Source organism: Bufo bufo, chromosome 4, assembly GCF_905171765.1.
Source record: "Bufo bufo chromosome 4, aBufBuf1.1, whole genome shotgun sequence".
Taxonomy (NCBI): Eukaryota; Metazoa; Chordata; class Amphibia; order Anura; family Bufonidae; genus Bufo; species Bufo bufo.
The window spans coordinates 66,174,683-66,195,564 of record NC_053392.1 but is presented as its reverse complement, the minus strand read 5'-3'; the positions used below and the strand labels follow the sequence as shown (position 1 = coordinate 66,195,564).

At 43.1% G+C, this 20,882-nt stretch overlaps 1 protein-coding gene across 1 annotated transcript in view; it reads left to right on the top strand.

The window, feature by feature from the left end:
• NBAS (NBAS subunit of NRZ tethering complex) overlaps window positions 1-20,882 on the top strand; it is a 708,772-nt gene that overhangs the window by 275,056 nt on the left and 412,834 nt on the right. The window contains exon 31 of the mRNA XM_040427340.1: window positions 14,318-14,430. Coding sequence (XP_040283274.1) covers window positions 14,318-14,430 — 113 coding nt within the window. The remainder of the gene's footprint in view (window positions 1-14,317; window positions 14,431-20,882) is intronic.

The window sequence follows — 20,882 nt, the reverse complement described above, 5'->3', positions numbered from 1 at the left end:
AAAGTGAGCAGCGCCCCGTGAGCTCTAAGATATTGGATTATTTCAAATTGCATGACATCTATATTTACTATTCCTATAAATCTCAAGTTCTCAGCACATTTTTTTGAAAGTTGTTTGGGCCGTGTCCCCTGGCATGGTAACCTCATCAGACAAGGTCCATAAACTAAATAGACTCCCCTCTCTTGGGCCTAGACCTACAAAATAAACTCAAGACTACACTGGTTAAGAGCCATCTTTTCTCTTCTAAACAGCATTGCGTTATGGATAGTGGATATGGACCCATTCTGCCAACCAACCGAACTGGTTGGCTGCTTATCTATGGGGGTCAGAAACACAGGAGCGAAGCACCAAGAGATCAGCCAATATTCGTGGGCAGTGACGAGGTCAGGCTGACAGAGTTTGTGTGAATCCAGGAATCAGTCAAAAGTTTAGGGCAAGTGGCTCAGAGTCAGAACAGGCACGGGTCAAGTCAGATGGCAGCAGCTGGTGGACGGGCAGACAAACAGGTTATACCTCTTTCACTTGCTCTAGCAAGCTAGAAGGACCTATTGCTCAGGGTGGAATAAACAGCCTAGAAAATATAGGAGAGCTGGTTAGCCAATTAGTCAAAGAGTTGAGCACAGGTTTAGAAAGTGGAATTAACCCTTGTAGTGCCCTCCCCTAATATCATCTGTCGGGAGAGTTGGGAGCTCCCCACACACATTGGACTGTCCGCTGAACCCACCGTTCGCGGAAGGTTTGGCCGACTTCCGTATGTTTACATGTTAAACCATCAATCCAAGCTGTCCCCTGGTTAGGAACAGACTTACAGTATATTCACTCAATTAGACTATGAAAATATTTTTAGATATCCTATAGAGCAGTGGTGGCACTCAGAGCCCTCTCTGTGGGCATCCGAGCCCAGGAAAAAGTCTAAGGTGTACCAATATGCTTTAGACTTTTTCTGCCAGTCATAAGCGCAGGCGCACTATGAACAGCACAGGCAGCGCACTGAATGTAGGCAGGCGATTATAGCTAAATGATAAAGCAGATGGAAGATATACTATACTGGACTGTAGTATTCAGGGTAAATTGCCGTGTTGGCACTTTGCGATAAATTAGTGGGTTGTAGGGTTGCAGTTTGGGCACTCGGTCTCTAAAAGGTTCACCATCACTGCCGTAGAGATACTGTAGCTGAAATAATTTTTTATTGTAAATTCCAAAAAATACTTCAGCTATAAGGTTTAAAATAAAAAAGATATCTACAGAGACTTGTCCTTGTTTGCTCATTCTTTGCACAAAATATTGGTGTGTATGGCTACTGCATGCGTGAACGTGTTCAGATTCCCCAGCAGAGTGGTTGGGCTGGTAGGATCATGCCTTAGATGTCTTTCACAATAATACAGCAATCATGTCAATGGTGATGAAGAACATCCTTTGATAGTTTCTTTGTGGTTAGTACCATGATTGGAAAGCATTGCAACTATACTGAAAACTCTTTGAGACAACCACACAAAATTGGATTAAATAATGGTCTTCTAGAGGGTGGTTCTTTCAAAGGCGATAGTAATATACATTGAGAATTAAACCGAAGACGATATACCTTGAACATTTAATGGAATATCTGAAATTGGCTTATTTTTTTACAGCCGTTTAGACAAGAGAGCACCTGTCTAAAGGCTGTTAAAAATGGGTACACTACGTTAATAAAGGCCTCCCGAGAGGGGGGTTTTGAAGTGAAAAAATAACTATACACACACACACACACACACACACACACCTATATATACAAGTATATCATCCACTTGAATGTGTGTGGACATTAGCTCCTCACTGGTGGCATCAGGACCTGACACTTCCACACTGGGGGTGCAGGTCCTGTGGCATCCCAGTGATGAGCATGTGTCCCCGCAAGTGCCTGTGGGGGCACAAAGGGGAGCATAATTTATACTGGTGCACTACACAGGGGGCATTATATATACTGGGGGTTCTTCAGGGGTTGATTTAAAAAACAAACAAACAATGAACCATAATTTTTTAATGGCTGTTTTTAACGTCTGTTTAAACAAAAGTGCAAAACAGCCATTACAAATGGGTAATCGCCCAGAAAATGCACGCACACATTGATGCAAAATGGCTATAAACAAAAACTAACAGTGTATCTTTTTTAATGGCCATTTTCTTCACTGCTGTGTGCGTGTTCCCTAAATATCCCATCTTCCACAACACTTACCTCCCAGCATTTTACTCCTTTTCACTCCTACAATATTATTATTGTTCTGAAAAAAAATCCCAAAAATGTATTTCTAGAAAAGGCAGCCGCTTTCAGTCTTTTGAGGCCTCCTCTTCTGTTTGATGTAATTGCTCATGACAGGGTGTTGATAGCAATTGATTTTTCGTTTGTCCTCCTTTGTCAAAGAGAAAATCAAACCTGCATTTCTTTATGGAGATTCTAGAACGGTGCTTTGCACTAGCGAAATGTGTTAATGCATTATACATGTAGGCAAATGTCAGGGACTGGAGTCGCCCAGTTGGTAATGGCATGGTCCGGGAAGCAGAATTCTGAACCGCTATCAGATGCAGCGACCTTGCTTGTACTCTCTCTGTCTCCTTTGAACACTAACGTATTTGTCATGGTCACTGGAATGATATTTGGTTGAGCTGATACAATCCGTGTCCTGCTTCTACACAGTTGATAACCTGGTCCCAGTTTTATATCAGTAATATTAATATTTATGATTTTTTTAAAATATATTTTCTTTTAGGCTGCCTGCTGTATTGGGTGTTTTTACAAGTATGGAGTAAAGTGATGGAATTATAGCAAGTGAACACAAATTATTACACATTAATGATGAAAATAGTGGAGCTTAATTAGGTGTTAATTGAGAGAGAAAGCTTTATTATAAGAAAACGTAAGCAAGATATGTCAATTTTATGGGGGGTGGAGAAATCTGCGCGGTTTCCTGCTCCAATTCCACAAAATATATGAATATTAAAATTCCAGGTACCAGCATCTAATTCATTTGTCTGTTATTGACCACGTCAGCTGTCGTACATTATAATTTTTTTCCCCCTGAAATAAGCAGAATTTTGTTTTTAGCCTGTTTATGCACACATTTGTTGTGTGAAAATGACACTTCTAGATCCCTTCTCAGTATCCTGGGGCAGTAGCTCGACTAGTATTTTTATACAGCTCCAAACCTTAGTTGACTTAAACACTTAAATTTTTGTTATTTAGTTGTTGTCAATTTCATTACTTTTGAATTTCGAGTTCTGTTCAAATAATTTTTATTGTGAAAATATGTGGAAAAAATTGTAAATCATGGCTTGAAATATGTGGATTGATGTCCATAGTGAAGTTATTAATTATTCTATATGGCTGGGAAATAATGACTTAAGGCTGTGTCCATACGATGGCTGTATTTGCCAGTAGGAACTGTAGGTCTACTCCCTAGGGCAACACCTTGTTGGGTGAGGGGGCATCACTAGCTGGGAAATGTATTTATTAATTTTTTTCAACCCCCTTCCCTGCATCCCAACACACTGCTGTTGTGGTGCTTTTGCAACTTCAGGTGGCAATTCCATCACCACATTGCACACCCGAAGTGGCTGTGCTATGTTTGAGGCTTTATGCCATTTAAATACCCCATTCCTCTGTTGCTCCTCTTCTGGTTCATGGCTCTAGAATTTTGGGTTTTTTATTTATAATTTTGGTGGGTCAATGTGAATATTGCTGTATGTCCTAGTAGTGGAAAGGGGACTTCTGCAATACATGGATGTGTCGGACAACACAGAAAAATTTAAAGGGAACCTGTGTTAAAAAAACATTTTGATCCATATGCAAATGAACCTGATATGAGTCCTCTGTCCGGAGATGAGGAGCCCAGCACCGCCCCGCGTCCTCCGAATATCCTCCTTGCTGGCTGACGTCACAGAGCTGGAGCGCCGAAATCTCGCGATGCGCGAGCTAGCGCATGCGCAGTGTCGGAACGAACTACGCATGCGCTAGCTCGCGCATCGCGAGATTTCGGCGCTCCAGCTCTGTGACGTCAGCCAGCAAGGAGGAGATTCGGAGGACGCGGGGCGGTGCTGGGCTCCTTTCCGCTGGACTCATCTCCAGACACAGGACTCATATCAGGTTCATTTGCATATGGATCAAAACGGGTTTTTAACACAATAAAAGCACAGAGAGCTATGGGGACTGGGTATTGCAGATGTGCTAGCGGCCATCTAGCAGCCCATGTCCCCAGCTCTATGCACAAAATCCTGGTGACAGGTTCCCTTTAACACATAATTCCCACAGTCTGAGGTGTAGTCTTATTGCTAGGGATGGACTTTATGACAAACCTGTTCAAAAGATTTAGGTTTTTGGGAGTATGTCTTTTTGCCAATAGTCTGTCTGGCATGACTTTGCCGTTCTTCCAAAAGTTATATTGGCACTGTGCTGACAACCAAGACTTTATCACGCCATACTGTCACAGTCTCTTCTGTGACAAAAGTCAGAAGATCTAAGAGACTGGCTGCACGTGATGTGCTCTGACAGCCTCTTTGGTTTCACTTGTTTCTGTGTTGGTGCTGGTTATGGCCACACCTCTTGTCTCAGGTGTAGCTTAAGTGGTCATTCCAACTCCTCTATTTAGTCTGGTCTAACCCATCATGCTATGCGGTTGATAGCTCCTTTCTGGTTTTGGAAGTGCTGGTTCTCTACTGAGTTCCTGCTCGTCCGCATACTTCGGAGTTAAGTGTCTTTTCCTATTTTCTAGTTTGTTGTATTCCCCTTTCTTTTGGTATTAGGCACGAGGAAGTCTCCTGTTCCTTCAGCTGTGAAGTAACAGGTCATCTTTTGTCCTGACACTATCTCCCGGGCTCTTTAGGGTCAGATAGGGCTCTACGTTCCGGCGTATGAACATCTCTTCCATCAATGTCTGTTCATAATGATAGTAGTCAGGGCTCGGTCTAGGGATTCACTAGGTGTGACCTTTCCCCTTTCCCTAGTTTCCAGGCCTAGTACCCTTTCCCTTCCCTCCTGTGTTCAGTGTGGAGTTTACTACCCACACCGCGCCGTTACTGTTCTCCATTTCAGACTGAAGATGTTGTTAAATTTAACATTTCTATAAAACTTTCATGTACACTTTGCAACCCATGTTTGTGCTCATGTAAAACTGCATTGAAACTCACACAATGGTAGGATATTTTAATCAAAACCATTAGCAGTATTCATTTATTGTTTTGGTGCACTGGAGCAATACATAGTAACATAGTACATAAGGCCAAAAAAAGACATTTGTCCATCCAGTTCGGCCTGTCATCCTGCAAGTTGATCCAGAGGAAGGCAAAAAAAAAACTGCGAGGTAGAAGCTAATTTTCCCCACCTTAGGGGAATAAAAAATTCCTTCCCGACTCCAATAAGGCAATCAGAATAACTCCCTGGATCACGACCCCTCTCTAGTAGCTATAGCCTGTAATATTATTACGCTCCAGAAATACATCCAGGCCCCTCTTGAATTCCTTTATTGTACTCCCCATCACCACCTCCTCAGGCAGAGAGTTCCATAGTCTCACTGCTCTTACCGTAAAGAATCCTCTTCTATGTTTGTGTACAAACCTTCTTTCCTCCAGACGCAGAGGATGTCCCCTCGTCACAGTCACAGTCCTGGGGATAAATAGATGATGGGATAGATCTTTGTACTGACCCCTGATATATTTATACATAGTAATTAGATCTCCCCTCAGTTATCTTTTTTCTAAAGTGAATAACCCTAATTTTGATAATCTTTCAGGGTACTGTAGTTGCCCCATTCCAGTTATTACTTTAGTTGCCCTCCTCTGGACCTTCTCCAGCTCTGCTATGTCTGCCTTGTTTACAGAAGCCCAGAACTGTACACAGTACTCCATGTGTGGTCTGACTAGTGATTTGTAAAGTGGTAGGACTATGTTCTCATCACGGGCATCTATGCCCCTTTTGATGCAACCCATTATCTTATTGGCCTTGGCAGCAGCTGCCTGACACTGATTTTTGCAGCTTAGTTTGCTGTTTTTTAAAATTCCTAGATCATTTTCCATGTCAATGTTACCGAGTGTTTTACCATTTAGTATGTACGGGTGACTTGCATTATTCCTTCCCATGTGCATAACCTTACATTTCTCAGTGTTAAATCTCATCTGCCACTTATCTGCCCAAGTCTCCAATCTATCCAGATCCCTCTGTAGCAGTATACTGTACTCTTCAGTGTAAATTACTTTACACAGTTTAGTGTCATCTGCGAAAATTGATACTTTACTATGCAAGCCTTCTACCAGGTCATTAATAAATATATTGAAGAGAATAGGGCCCAATACTGACCCCTGAGGTACTCCACTAGTGACAGTGACCCAATCTGAGTGTGTACCGTTAATAACCACCCTCTGTTTTATATCACTCAGCCAGTTACTTACCCACATACAGACATTTTCTCCCAGTCCGAGCATTCTCATTTTATATACTAACCTTTTATGCGGTACAGTGTCAAATGCTTTGGAGAAGTCCAGATATACGATATCCATTGATTCGCCACTGTGAAGTCTAGAACTTACCTCCTCATAGAAACTGATTAAATTAGTTTGGCATGACCAATCCCTCATGAAGCCATGCTGATATGGCGTTATTTGCTTATTTCCGTTGAGATGCTTTAAGATAGCATCTCTTATAAAACATTCAAACAGTTTACCCACAACAGATGTTAAACTTACCGGCCTATAGTTTCCAGGCTCTGTTTTTGGACTCTTTATATTGGCACCACATTTGCTATGCGCCAATCCTGTGGAACACTCCCTGTAAGTATAGAGTCCGCAAATATCAGAAATAAGGGTCTGGCTATGACATTACTTAATTCTCTTAGGATATGGGGGTGTATGCCATCTGGTCCTGGCGATTTGTCTATTTTAATCTTTTTAAGTCTCTGTTGTACTTCTTCCTGGGTCAGACAGGACACTTTTAATGGGAAATGTATTTTAACATTCAGCATTTCATCTAACAGTTTATTCAGTGCTTTTGTGCCTCCCTCCTGTTTTAGTTATTTATATGCTTTCTTTTTGTCATTTATTGCTTTCTTTACAGTTCTATTTATCCACATTGTTTTTTTTTTGTTTCTTAACCTTTTATTCCCATACGGTATGTACCTCTCACAATGAGATTTTAGGATGCTTTTAAAGATATCCCATTTTGTGGCTGTATTTTTATTTTTGAGGACTTTGTCCCAGTTAGTTAGGCCTCTGGCCTCTCTTAGTTGGCTAAATGTAGCTTTTTTGAAGTTTGGTATTTTTGTTCCTACCTGTCACTATTTCGCAGGTGTCCCCAAACCTGCGCGTCTGTTGTTCTGTCAGGCCTATTGGTTAATACTAAGTCCAGTATGGCCGTCCCTCTAGTCGGGTCCTGAACCAGTTGGGAGAGGTAATTCTTTGGTTATTGCCAAGAACCTGTTTCCTTTATGAGATATACAAGTTTCAGTTTCCCAGTCTATATCTGGGTAGTTGAAGTCCCCCATAATAACCACCTCGTGATTTGCCACCTTGTCTATCTCATTTTCTGTGGACTCTGGTATATTAGGTGGTTTATAGTAAACTCCTATTAGTCATTTATTATTGTTTTTAGCTCCATGTATGTCTACCCACAGTGACTCCACATGTTCATGTCCCTCACTTGTATCTTCCCGGAGTGTGGGCTTTAAAAAGGACTTTAGATAAAGACATACTCCCCCCCCCCCCTCCTCTCCGGTTTTGACGATCCTTTATAAACAGACTGTAACCTTGTACATTAACTGCCCAGTCATAGCTATCATCCAGCCATGTCTCAGTTATTCCCACTATGTCATAGTCCTCCTCACACATCACTGATTCCAGTTCCCCAGTTTTATTAGTCAGGCTTCGGGCATTAGTATACATCCAATTAAGAGGTTTATGTATATTTTTTACCCTACACCTTTCCTACTGAACTGTTCTGGTCCCTCCTTCCATTCCTCCCCCAGTCCCAGTACCTTGCCCCCGGTCTCTATCTGCACTATCTTCCCCTTCTATAGTGTAATTACCCTCCCCCCCAGTCCCTAGTTTAAACACTCATCCAACCTTCTAGCCATCTTCTTCCCCAACACAGCTGCCCCTTCCCCATTGGGGTGCAGCCCGTCCCTACGATAGAGCCTGTAGCCGAGAGAGAAGTCGGCCCAGTTCTCCCGGAACCCAAACCCCTCCTTCCTACACCAATTCTTGAGCCACTTGTTAATCTCCCTAATCTCCCACTGCCTTTCATGTGTGGCCCGTGGTACAGGGAGTATTTTGGAAAATACTACCTTTGAGGTCCTTGCCCTAAGCTTTTGACCTAAATCCCTGAAATCATTTCTAGGGACTCTCCTTCTACCTCTAACTTTGTCATTGGTTCCGATATGGACCATGACCCCTGGATCTTCTCCAGCTCCTCCCAGTAATCTGTCAACCCCATCCGCGATGTGTCGAACTCTAGCGCCAGGAAGACAGCACACTGTTCGGCGATCACGGTCTTTGTGACAATGAAAGTGGTTGCAAAAGTGTACATATTACAAACAATTTCTTACTCTAATGATGCAACCAGAATTGCACCTTTTAGTGCAATTGGGGTTGTCTGGTTTTGTAATATTGATGACCTAACCTCAGGATAGGTCATCAGTATCCGTTTGGCAGGGCCTGACTACCGACACCGCCGCCGATCATCTGTTTGAAGAGAACACGGCTCTCTCTGTTTACTGCAATGTTGTAGGCGGGCAGGTGTAATTACAACTCACTTCAATGGGACGTCTCTGGCTTCAAGTGAATAGGACAGAGTCATCAATTGTTGGAACTCGCAAAGAAATCTTTACTTACCTGCTCCCCAGAGCCCTGTTCCCGCTCAGTGGCTCCCAAATTGTCTTCATTGACCTTCATATCCCCATTTGTCAACTTTTGCATGGACGGGGGCACATACGCTGTTACAGCCAAGTATTGGTCTTTTGTCACTTGGACGTCATCACTGAGGCCAATAATTGGCTGCAGCAGTGCACTTGACCGCATTGGTGCAGAAGTTTACGTGAGGAATGGAAGCCTAGTGAAAGCAATTGAGGGAGCCGGAACGGTGCGGAGCAGGTAAGTATAGATTTCTTTATAGGTACCGCTGTTTGGGAGGTGAATTTAAAAGCCAGTGTCCCACCCATTAGGGTGCCTTTCACAAGCGGCAGATTTTGTCGTAGAAACTTCTGCAACTGAAAATCAATTCCATTCATTAGAATGTGTCAGCAAGCGCCTGGATTTCTGCAAGCCCCATTCTGGTGATTGGAACAAATTTTCAGTCGCGGAATTTTCTGCCACAAAATCTGCCCTGTGTGAAGCCGCTCTTAGAATTGGGATCTTTCCCTAACCAGAAATACAGGGCAGCTGCCTGACCCTATGGCATTAGCATTCAGTAATATCTGCTGACAAATCTGCAGAATAAGTGCTGGAATGTGCATGTGACTTATCGATTATTGTAAGGGACCATAGAGAGTATTCCAGATAACATTCATTGTTAATTATATTATTCACATTAAATGATATATTCAGCTCTGCTACATCTGCGTTCTGAAGTTGTTGCTGTGTGCGTGGCTCTGCCGTAGTGAATGGGTAACGTGGGATGAAGATTAATGTTTGTAAAACTCACTTGATGCATGTCAGATACAACCGTGTCGCAGAAGGAGCAGAGTCTTTGCGATGTGCATTCGATTTTCCAGAAAAGGACTATAAGTGGTTCCTCAGATGCAGGTCAGTAGACACCTGGGTGGTTGGTGTAGAGGTGCGTGCTGTGGTGACCTTACAAATATTAAGTGTTCTCTGATGTGATGTTTTGCATTGGAAAGCTCCTGCTAAAGATATCACTATGCTTTAATTAGGCTCATAATGGTGCAGAAAACATCCGACCCCGCTTAAGCAGCAGGACATGTATTTCACTTGTGCATTAATACCTCCTCCCTCCCTCTGTGCTCTGCTGGTTTACATTAAGTAAGTGATCCCCGTGACTCTACTGTTTGGTTGTTTGAGTAGAACTGTACTCCAAGGAAGACCTCTAATGCATCATTAAAAGAGTTGTTCAGAATTAGAAAAGCATGGCTGTTTTCTTCACGAATCGGGGTCCCTCAGTTCCATGGGCTCTGGCTGCTGCAACCAGGAGCGGACTGGGATCGTAAAGTGGCCCTGGAAAAAACTAAAAGTGGCCCCATTTTGTAGTCTGACAGAAGGCAGGGCCAGCAATACCACATTGCAGCATATTATACCAGCCCAGCTGAGCCAGATACCACAGTGCATTTCAGTAGACTGCCCTAGCAGCACAAAATACATCCCTAAAGACTGCCACTGGTTGGCCAAAAGGAGGTCTCAGGCGACCCCATGGGCATCGGCCCACTGGGAAGTTTTCCTGTAGAGTTTATGGCCAGTCCGCCCATGGCTGCAACGTATTGTGCTAAGGTGCATTAAAGCGGGTGTTTTGAGGTGTTCCTAGATGGAGTTTAACATGTTCCACGTTTAGGGTACTTTCACACTTGCGTTAAAGTTTTCCGGTATTGAGTTCCGTCCTCGGGACTCAATACCGGAAAAAAACGGATCAAATTTATCCTAATGCATTCTGAATGGAGAGAATTCCGTTCAGGATGCATCTGTTCAGTCCCTCTTACGTTTTTTGGCAGGAGGAAATACCGCAGCCTGCTGCAGTTTTCTCTCCGGCCAAAAATCCTGAACACTTGCCGGAATGTATTAATGCCAAGTGTTCCGGCAAAACGGATCCGGTTGTGCAGAACTTTAAAAATGAGAAAAAAATAAATACCAGATCCGTTTTTTTGGCTGACAACCGGAAAGACGGATCTGGTATTGTAATGCATTTGTGAGACGGATCCGCATCCATCTCACAAATGCATCAGTTTGCGTCCGGATTGCCGAATCCGACAGGCAATTCCGGCTACGTAACTGCCTACCGGAATCCTCTGCTGCAAAAGTGAAACTACCCTTAAAGGATATATACACCTTCAGGGGCATTTCTTTTTTATGATTGCATTTTACTCACATTGGGCTAAGAATCTTGGTCTTTATTAAAAATATTCAGCCGTTATGTCATAAAGAATTATCTGTTAGTCAAGCTGTGTGAATCGTACTTTTTACTTTCATTTTGTGCAGTTCATCTAATAAACACGATCTCTAATTTAATAAGAGGTCATAAACACCTTTAAGTCAGTAAAATAAGAACTGAGCTATAATGAGTGTTTTTTAAGGTCAGAGATTAGAGATAAGAAGCCTTCTGCTGAGCTACCTAACGGAACAGAGTAGTCACCACTAGAGAATCTCAAGCTTGTACAGAGAAAAGGGATCAACATCTTTAATAAAGACCAATTGAAAAAAAATGATTTTTAGCTCAAAATCAGCACTATTCTATAAAAAGTGTCAACTCAAAAGTGATCCAGCCTAAGATGTCTCTGCTTTGATTTTCCTTAGGGCCTCTGAATAAAGAGAGCAGGGATCTGATTTGTTGCTGTGAGCAGCTGCTTCACTTTTTTTGTTTGCAGCATTTTTGATAAATACTCCCCATTCAGACTTCTGGTACAGATCTGCACAAATACAGGGAGTGCAGAATTATTAGGCAATTTCTATTTTTGAGGATTAATTTTATTATTGAACAACAACCATGTTCTCAATGAACCCAAAAAACTCATTAATATCAAAGCTGAATATTTTTGGAAGTAGTTTTTAGTTTGTTTTTAGTTTTAGCTATTTTAGGGGGATATCTGTGAGTGCAGGTGACTATTACTGTGCATAATTATTAGGCAACTTAACAAAAAACAAATATATACCCATTTCAATTATTTATTTTTACCAGTGAAACCAATATAACATCTCAACATTCACAAATATACATTTCTGACATTCAAAAACAAAACAAAAACAAATCAGTGACCAATATAGCCACCTTTCTTTGCAAGGACACTCAAAATCCTGCCATCCATGGATTCTGTCAGTGTTTTGATCTGTTCACCATCAAGATTGCGTGCAGCAGCAACCACAGCCTCCCAGACACTGTTCAGAGAGGTGTACTGTTTTCCCTACTTGTAAATCTCACATTTGATGATGGACCACAGGTTCTCAATGGGGTTCAGATCAGGTGAACAAGGAGGCCATGTCATTAGATTTTCTTCTTTTATACCCTTTCTTGCCAGCCACGCTGTGGAGTACTTGGACGCGTGTGATGGAGCATTGTCCTGCATGAAAATCATGTTTTTCTTGAAGGATGCAGACTTCTTCCTGTACCACTGCTTGAAGAAGGTGTCTTCCAGAAACTGGCAGTAGGACTGGGAGTTGAGCTTGACTCCATCCTCAACCCGAAAAGGCCCCACAAGCTCATCTTTGATGATACCAGCGCAAACCAGTACTCCACCTCCACCTTGCTGGCGTCTGAGTCGGACTGGAGCTCTCTGCCCTTTACCAATCCAGCCACGGGCCCATCCATCTGGCCCATCAAGACTCACTCTCATTTCATCAGTCCATAAAACCTTAGAAAAATCAGTCTTGAGATATTTCTTGGCCCAGTCTTGACGTTTCAGCTTGTGTGTCTTGTTCAGGGGTGGTCGTCTTTCAGCCTTTCCTACCTTGGCCATGTCTCTGAGTATTGCACACCTTGTGCTTTTGGGCACTCCAGTGATGTTGCAGCTCTGAAATATGGCCAAACTGGTGGCAAGTGGCATCTTGGCAGCTGCACGCTTGACTTTTCTCAGTTCATGGGCAGTTATTTTGCGCCTTGGTTTTTCCACACGCTTCTTGCGACCCTGTTGACTATTTTGAATGAAACGCTTGATTGTTCGATGATCACGCTTCAGAAGCTTTGCAATTTTAAGAGTGCTGCATCCCTCTGCAAGATCTCACTATTTTTGACTTTTCTGAGCCTGTCAAGTCCTTCTTTTGACCCATTTTGCCAAAGGAAAGGAAGTTGCCTAATAATTATGCACACCTAATGTAGGGTGTTGATGTCATTAGACCACACCCCTTCTCATTACAGAGATGCACATCACCTAATATGCTTAATTGGTAGTAGGCTTTCGAGCCTATACAGCTTGGAGTAAGACAACATGCATAAAGAGGATGATGTGGTCAAAATACTCATTTGCCTAATAATTCTGCACTCCCTGTATTTGCCCCTGTCACCTCTCCTGATATGTCTGTTTTAGTAACTACCACATTTTTCAGACTATAAGACACACTTTATTCCCCCAAAAAATGAGTGAAAAGTGGAAGTTCATCTTATAGTCTGAAAGCTAATGACTGCTTCCATTATGGAAGTGGTCATCAGTATACTGGAGGCTCGGGGAGCAGTGAGGGAAACGCTGACTCGCTCTGCACTGTGTCCTGACAGTGTACATTGCCAGGACGTATTGCACATAGGTGCGCACTGTGCGGCGTCAGGTCAGAGTGCAGCCCGGGCTGGAAGAAGACCAGGGAACGGTGAGTGAATGGCAACGCCGTCTGGAGCAAGCAAAGTAAGTTTATTTTTTTTATTTTTTTTAACGTCTGATCTGAGGTGTGATGGTGGTCTGATCTGAGGCTGTTGGGGGTCCGATCTGAGGCTGATTGTGGTCTGATAAAAAATATTTTTTTCTTATTTTCCTCCTCCAAATCCTCAGTGCGTCTTATTGTCCAAAAATACTGTATTTGCATTTCCCACGTAATAAATATTCTGGAGCATCTATTCTTATGACTGTGTGTTTTGTCATTCCTCTGTTGTGCTTGCACACTATAGGAAAAAGGCGCATGCAGGTTACACTTCCCAGAATGCAAAATGCAAATGCAAATGCTTAAAGATTTCAGCTCTGAAGCCTGCAGAATTGGGAATGCAGTTCTGGATTATTGTACAGGCTGTAACTCAAGATCAGTACAAGATTAGCAATGTGATGTATGTAATGTAACATGATCAGTGATGAGCGAAGCGAGCTTCGGATGCTACATCTGAAGTCGCTTCATTTATAACTTCGGATCAATACTGTATGGAGATCCGTATCTGTGCCGTATTAGAATGTATGGCCTTCGGTTCGGTTTTAAAGTGGTTTTCCACTTTAAAAATCAACTACCAAAGTTATCCAACGAAGTCACGCACAACTTCGTGAGTAACTAACTTTGGCTCATCGGAGCCCATACATTCTAATACTGTACGGAGACGGATCTCCGTACAGTATCCTAACCTCGCTTTGCTCATCACTAAATATGATGTCTTAGCGTAGCCAGATGTCTTCAATGTTCTTGTTTAATCTTAGATCACAAACGTGTGAGTCACTTCTTGTATTTGTTCTTACAGGAGCTGCCTGCACCTGATTACTGACTGTCCCGATTCCATTCAGGAGGAGCTAGACCTGATCCGATCTCTGGGCTACCTGGAGGAGTTTGGGGTGAAAATTTTGCCTCTGCAAGGTAAAGGACTAATGTAGAAATGCATTTTTTGCTGCGTTGCTACTGCTTGCATCAAAATTTTTGATAATTTTTTTGAACGTAAAATGTTTTTGTCTCAAACCTTCTGCTCTGATTAACAACTTGAGAACTCTAATATCTTTCTATATCTATATATATATATATATATATATATATAAAGGACGTATATATGTGTGTATGTATGTATGTGTGTATATATATATGTGTGTGTATATGTATGTTCCGCGATCACTCAAAAACGAAACCATCGATTTCTACTAAACTTGGTATACACATCCCTTGCTACTTGGAAAGAAATCTTGTGGGGGTCTCGGCTCTCTAGGACGTACCGTTCCTGAGATATTCCCAAAAAATGACCTGCATTAGCCAATACAAGCCTGCAAGTCTTTCTCTTCATATCCCAACTGCCATACGCACGGCCACATGTCCCTTATCAGCCAATAGAAGCTCGCAGGCCCTTAGTCTCCACATACACACGGTTTTACTCCAGGTTTCCATAACAACCCAACCATTTTTATTCACTGCTGTAGGTCAGCTTTAGGCTAGGGCTACATGACGACAATAAGTCGCACGACACATAGGGCACAACTACACTGCTACATGTATCGCGCAACATTTTTTATAATGATAGGCTATGGTGTCGCACTGCGACATGTGACATGCTGCAACACGACAGTTGCAAAATGTTGCGTGACACATGTCGTCGTGTAGCCCTATCATTAAAGGGGTAGGCCGCTGTGGAGGTCACCGTTAAAGGGGAGGACACTGTGGAGGTCACTGTTAAGGTGGCAGGGGCCACTATTAAAGGGGCAACTGCTCTGGAGGTCACTGTTAAGGCAGCAGGGTACTGTGGAGGTCACTGTTATGGGGGCGGGCCCCTGAGGAGGTCACTGTCAAAGGAGTGAGGTGCTGTGAAACTCACGGTTAAAGGGGCAGGCTGCTGCTAAGGTTAAGGAGATAGGCTGCTGTGGAGTTCCCATTTAAAAGTGGCGAGGCACTGTGGGGGGGGGGGTCAGTGTTAAGGGGTGGGGGACTGTGGAGTTCACTGTTAAAGGGGTGGGGTGCTGTAGAGGTCACTGTTTTGGGGGACACAAACATTAAATGAAATAGATGAAATATACCCGTGCAAAGCCGGGTCCTTCTGCTGGTGGACATATATAAGTGCCCTTCTCACAGAACTGCTCCCCCCTCCCCCATTGCATGATGGTTTTCTTGTAAAGGGCCTTTTCGATCACACTGTTCATATTAGATCCACATCGGTGGAGGTCTATCCCACTAGTCGCAAAAATAGACATCCCCATTCCTGATGACTAGATCACCATACATGATTACATGCAGGTTTGTCGCCCATAGAATCTATAAGGGGTGCATGATTACACGCTGGCTTGTTTACCTGTCACCCATAGAGTGCTTTTGCATGCTGAGCCACCTCTGCTGTTTTAGGAGCCTGCAATAATCTGACCTCAGGGAACCCCCATCAATCAGAAATTGCTACAAATCACTACAAAAATGACTGACACCTAAAGGAATTTTCAATCACAATGCCTCAGCCTATAGACAAAAAAGAGACAATATTAAAAATGCTTTCAGTACCCATTGCCAAACTTGGCATGGTGCTCAAGGGTTTGTCTGCATGGTTCTATCCACTGAAGTCTATGGCATGTATGGGACTCTCCAGGGACACATTTCCCTATGTGAAGGAGAGTAGGGTATAAATGAATTTAATTACTTGGTGTTCTTTTTTTGGCTCCCCTTGAAGCCACCATTTTAGGGTTTCATCTGTGTTGTCACAAAATGGCCGCTGTTTTGTTTACATGACCAGTCTAAGATACTTCCCCTTCTGCTGCTGGATGGATGAATTCTTTGGGTTCATTGGTTCCGGGGCTGGTTCAGAAGCTCAGGAGGAAGCAGAGCAGCAGCTTCTGACGGAGCCCAAATGGCAATGCGGACAGGATACGGCAGGGAAAAATGATTATAACATGCTGAAATCATCAGTACTTATCCATCAAGGAACAGGGAGGGAAGAGGGAGCGTCTCAGACTACTGACGGATAGTCTAAAAAGCTGGTGGCCATTTTTTGACAACACAAATGGGACCCTAAATTGACAGATCCACAGTAAAAGAGGTTGTCCCTTCCCTTACTGTTGATGGCCTAGCCTTGGGATCGGTCATCAATGTCTGATCATGGGTGTGATATCTTGCACCTCTGCCAGTCAAATGTTTCAGAGTAGGTCAGGTACTGGAAGTCGGTAGCCGATCAACACAGCTCTGCCCATAGTGCCCATTCACTTCAATGAGATTAGTGTTTAAGTAACCAGCTCCTTCCACTACACAATGGACAAAGCTGTGTGGACCTGGTGGTTACTGACTTCCAGTGCCAGACCTACTCTGACACAATTGATAAGAGGGGTATTGGGGTGTCAGATATATTTTCTGAGTATAAGCCTATCCTGGCCTATATCCTGAGTATAAGTCATCAGTAGTAGACACGTTTTCCACTGCTATACAGTGCGGGAAGTGAATTCTCTTTTAGCTTTCTGTACTGGGCGCTGTGTGTTTTATTACTTTCCAGTAATTCTCCTCCATGACTGTATGATCTGCACTTAGCCCAGAGGTAACTTCTGTAAGAAGTTTTCACATGAAACGTGTATCTTGTGACATGAAGACATCACCACTTCTCTCTATTAATAAGCTTCATAGTAGAAGCCGGAAGCAAAGATAGCCGGAGAGTGGATGTGTGTATAGTGGGCTAGACGTTAAGAAATGATTAGCCTGGCTGAAGGAAATTCCATAGACAGATGCTGTACCTGGTCATTTTACTGGCACAGCTCATCATCTTAGGGCCATACCATTTATTTATTATTTTTTTTATTTATGTATTTAGTTTTAGCTTTTCCTCCAATAGACTTTAACCCCTTAAGGACCGGGCTCATTTTCACCTTAAGGACCAGGCCATTTTTTGCAAATCTGACCAGTGTCACTTTAAGTGCTCATAACTTTAAAACGCTTTGACTTACCCAGGCCGTTCTGAGATTGTTTTTTCGTCACATATTGTACTTCATGACACTGCTAAAATTGGGTCAAAAAAGTTAATTTTTTTGCATAAAAAAATGAAATTTTTACCCAAAATTTTGAAAAATTAGCAAATTTCAAAGTTTCAGTTTCTCTACTTCTGTAATACATAGTAATACCCCTAAAAATTGTGATGACTTTACATTCCCCATATGTCTACTTCATGTTTGTAGCATTTTGGGAATGATATTTTATTTTTTAGGGATGTTACAAGGCTTAGAAGTTTAGAAGCAAATTTAGAAATTTTTCAGAAATCTTCAAAATCCCACTTTTTATGGACCAGTTCAGGTTTGAAGTCATATTGTGAGGCTTAGATAATAGAAACCTCCCAAAAATGACCCCATTCTAGAAACTACACCCCTCAAGGTATTCAAAACAGTTTTTTCAAACTTTATTAACCCTTTAGGTCTTCCACAAGAGTTAATGGCAGATGGAGAAACAATTTAGAAATTTCTATTTTTTGGAAAATTTTCCAATATAATCAATTTTTTCCAGGAGTAAAACAAGGGTTAACTGCCAAACAACACTCAAAATGGGTTGCCCTGATTCTGTAGTTTGCAAAAACACCCCATATGTGGTCGTAAACTACTGTTTGGCCGAACGGTAGCACATAGAAGGAGGGGAACACCATATGGGTTTTGGAAGGCAGATTTGGCAGGACTGGTTTTGTTTATACCATGTCCCATTTGAAGCCCCCTGTTGCACCCCTAGAATAGAAATTTCAAAAAAGTGACTCCATCTAAGAAAGTACACCCCTCAAGGTATTCAAAACTGGGTTTACAAACGTTGTTAACCCTTTAGAGTTAATGGCAGATGGAGAAACAATTTAGAAATTTCTATTTTTTGGAAAATTTTCCATTTTAACCCTTACTTTATTACTGAAAGAAATGGGTTAACAGCCAAACAAAACTCAAAATGGGTTGCCCTGATTCTGTAGTTTGCAGAAACACCCCAAATGTGGTCGTAAACTACTATTTGGCTAAACAGCAGGACATAGAAGAAGGGGAACGCCATACGGTTTTTGGAAGGCAGATTTTGCCGGACTGGTTTATTTACACCATGTACCCTTTCAAGCCCCCTGATGCACCCCTAGAGTAGAAACTCCATAAAAGTGACCCCATCTAGGAAACTATGGGATAAGGTGGTTGTTGTTTTGGGACTATTTTAGGGGTAAATATGATTTTTGGTTGCTCTATATTACACTTTTTTGAGGCAAGGTAACAAAAAAATAAAATTCTAAAATTTTTCTACATTTGCTATTTAGTTTTGTGGAACACCTAAAGGGTTAACAAAGTTTGTAAAGTAACTTTTGAATACCTTGAGGGGTGTAGTTTCTTAGATGGGGTCACTTTTTTGGAGTTTCTAGTCTAGGCTACATCAGGGGGACTTCTAATGGGACATGGTGTAAAAAAAAAAAACTGGCCATCAAAATCTGCCTTCCAGAAACCATATGGAGTTCCCTTCGTTCTATGCCCTGCCGTGCGGCTATATAGCCATTTACGACCACATATGGGGTGTTTCTGCAAACTACAGAATCAGGGCCATAAATATTGAGTTTTTTTGGCTGTTAACCCTTGCTTTATTACTGGAAAAAAAGGATTCAAATGGAAAAATGGGTGTTTTGGCACCGTTTTTATTTTATATTTTAAACGCTGTTCATCCGAGGGGTTTAGTCAAATGTTATTTTTATAGCGACGACTTTTACGCACGCGACGATGCCCAATATGTATGGCTCTCAGACTTTGGAGACACTAAGCAGGCATCCTAAAACTGCGGCCCTCCAGATGTTGTAAAACTACAATTCCCACCATGCCCTGCTAATGGCTGTAGGTTGTCGGGGTATGCTGGGAGTTATAGTTTTACAACATCTGGAGGGCCGCAGTTTGAGGATGCCTGCACTAAAACTAATATTTTTTGGGGGGGAAAAAATTGTTTCTGTGTCTCCAAAGTCTGAGAGACATAGTTTTTTATGTTCTCTAGGGGACTGTTGGAGATTATAAAAATTTAGTACTCCATGGAAGTGTGATACTCCCTGAAGCAATCGATAACGCAGAGGCCCGGATGATCGGGGCAAGTTTCACATTGAGTGGTGGTGTCCTTCCGTATCCCCCTCTTGTGACACACTCTGCATCTTTTTTGGGTTCGTCCCTTCTTTCCAGTATGGGGGACCACACCTGGAAAGTGTTGGCCAGGGACGATCCGGGCGCCTCCAGTTCCCGAGGTACTCCGGCCTGCTCTTTCCCGGTCCGAAAAGATCAGGGCCTTGAGGACTGCCTCATAGAATTGGAGGAATGTCCCTGTGCTGCCAGCGCTTCGGGATAGTACAAAAGAGTTGTACATGGCAACCTGTACCAAGTAGACCGCAACTTTTTTGTACCATGCCCGGGTTTTGCGCATGGCATTATATGGCTTGAGGACTTGATCAGAGATATCAACTCCTCCCATATACCGATTGTAGTCGACGATACAATTGGGCTTGAGGACCGTTGCCGCGGTACCTCGCACAGAGACGGGGGTGGTGCTGTTACCGTGGATTGTGGACAGCATAAGGACATCCCTCTTGTCCTTATACCTGACCAGCAACAGGCTTCCACTGGTAAGGGCACGGGTCTCACCCCTGGGGATAGGTACCTGGAGGGGGTGGGCAGGGAGGCCGCGTTGATTTTTCCGCACGGTCCCACAAGCGAACGTGGATCTGGCGGCAAGGGACCTGAACAAGGGAATGCTGGTATAAAAGTTGTCCACGTACAAGTGGTAACCCTTATCCAGCAGTGGGTACATAAGGTCCCACACGAGTTTCCCGGTAACACCCAGAGTGGGGGGACATTCTGGGGGTTGAATCCGGGAATCTCGCCCCTCGTACACACGAAATTTGTAAGTGTACCCTGAGGTACTCTCACAAATTTTGTATAGCTTCACGCCATACCTCGCCCGCTTTGTGGGAATGTATTGGTGGAAACTGAGTCTCCCCTTGAACGCAACGAGAGACTCATCAACCGCGACCTCCCTTCCAGGTACGTAGGCCTGCTGAAATGTGGCCCCAAAGTGATCGATGACCGGCCGTATCTTATACAGCCGGTCATAGGCAGGATCACTTCGAGGGGGACATGCTGCATTATCGGAATAATGCAGACATTTCCGGATGGCCTCAAACCGGGAGCGTGTCATGACCATACTGTACAGTGGGGTCTGGTAGAGTATGTCCCCACTCCAGTATTGCCTGACACTGGGTTTTTGCACTAGACCCATATGCAGCACGAGGCCCCAAAATGTCCTCATCTCGGCTGCACTGACCGGCGTCCAGCCACCGGGTCTAGCCAAAAATGAGCCCGGGTTTTGAGCGACGAACTGTTGGGCGTACA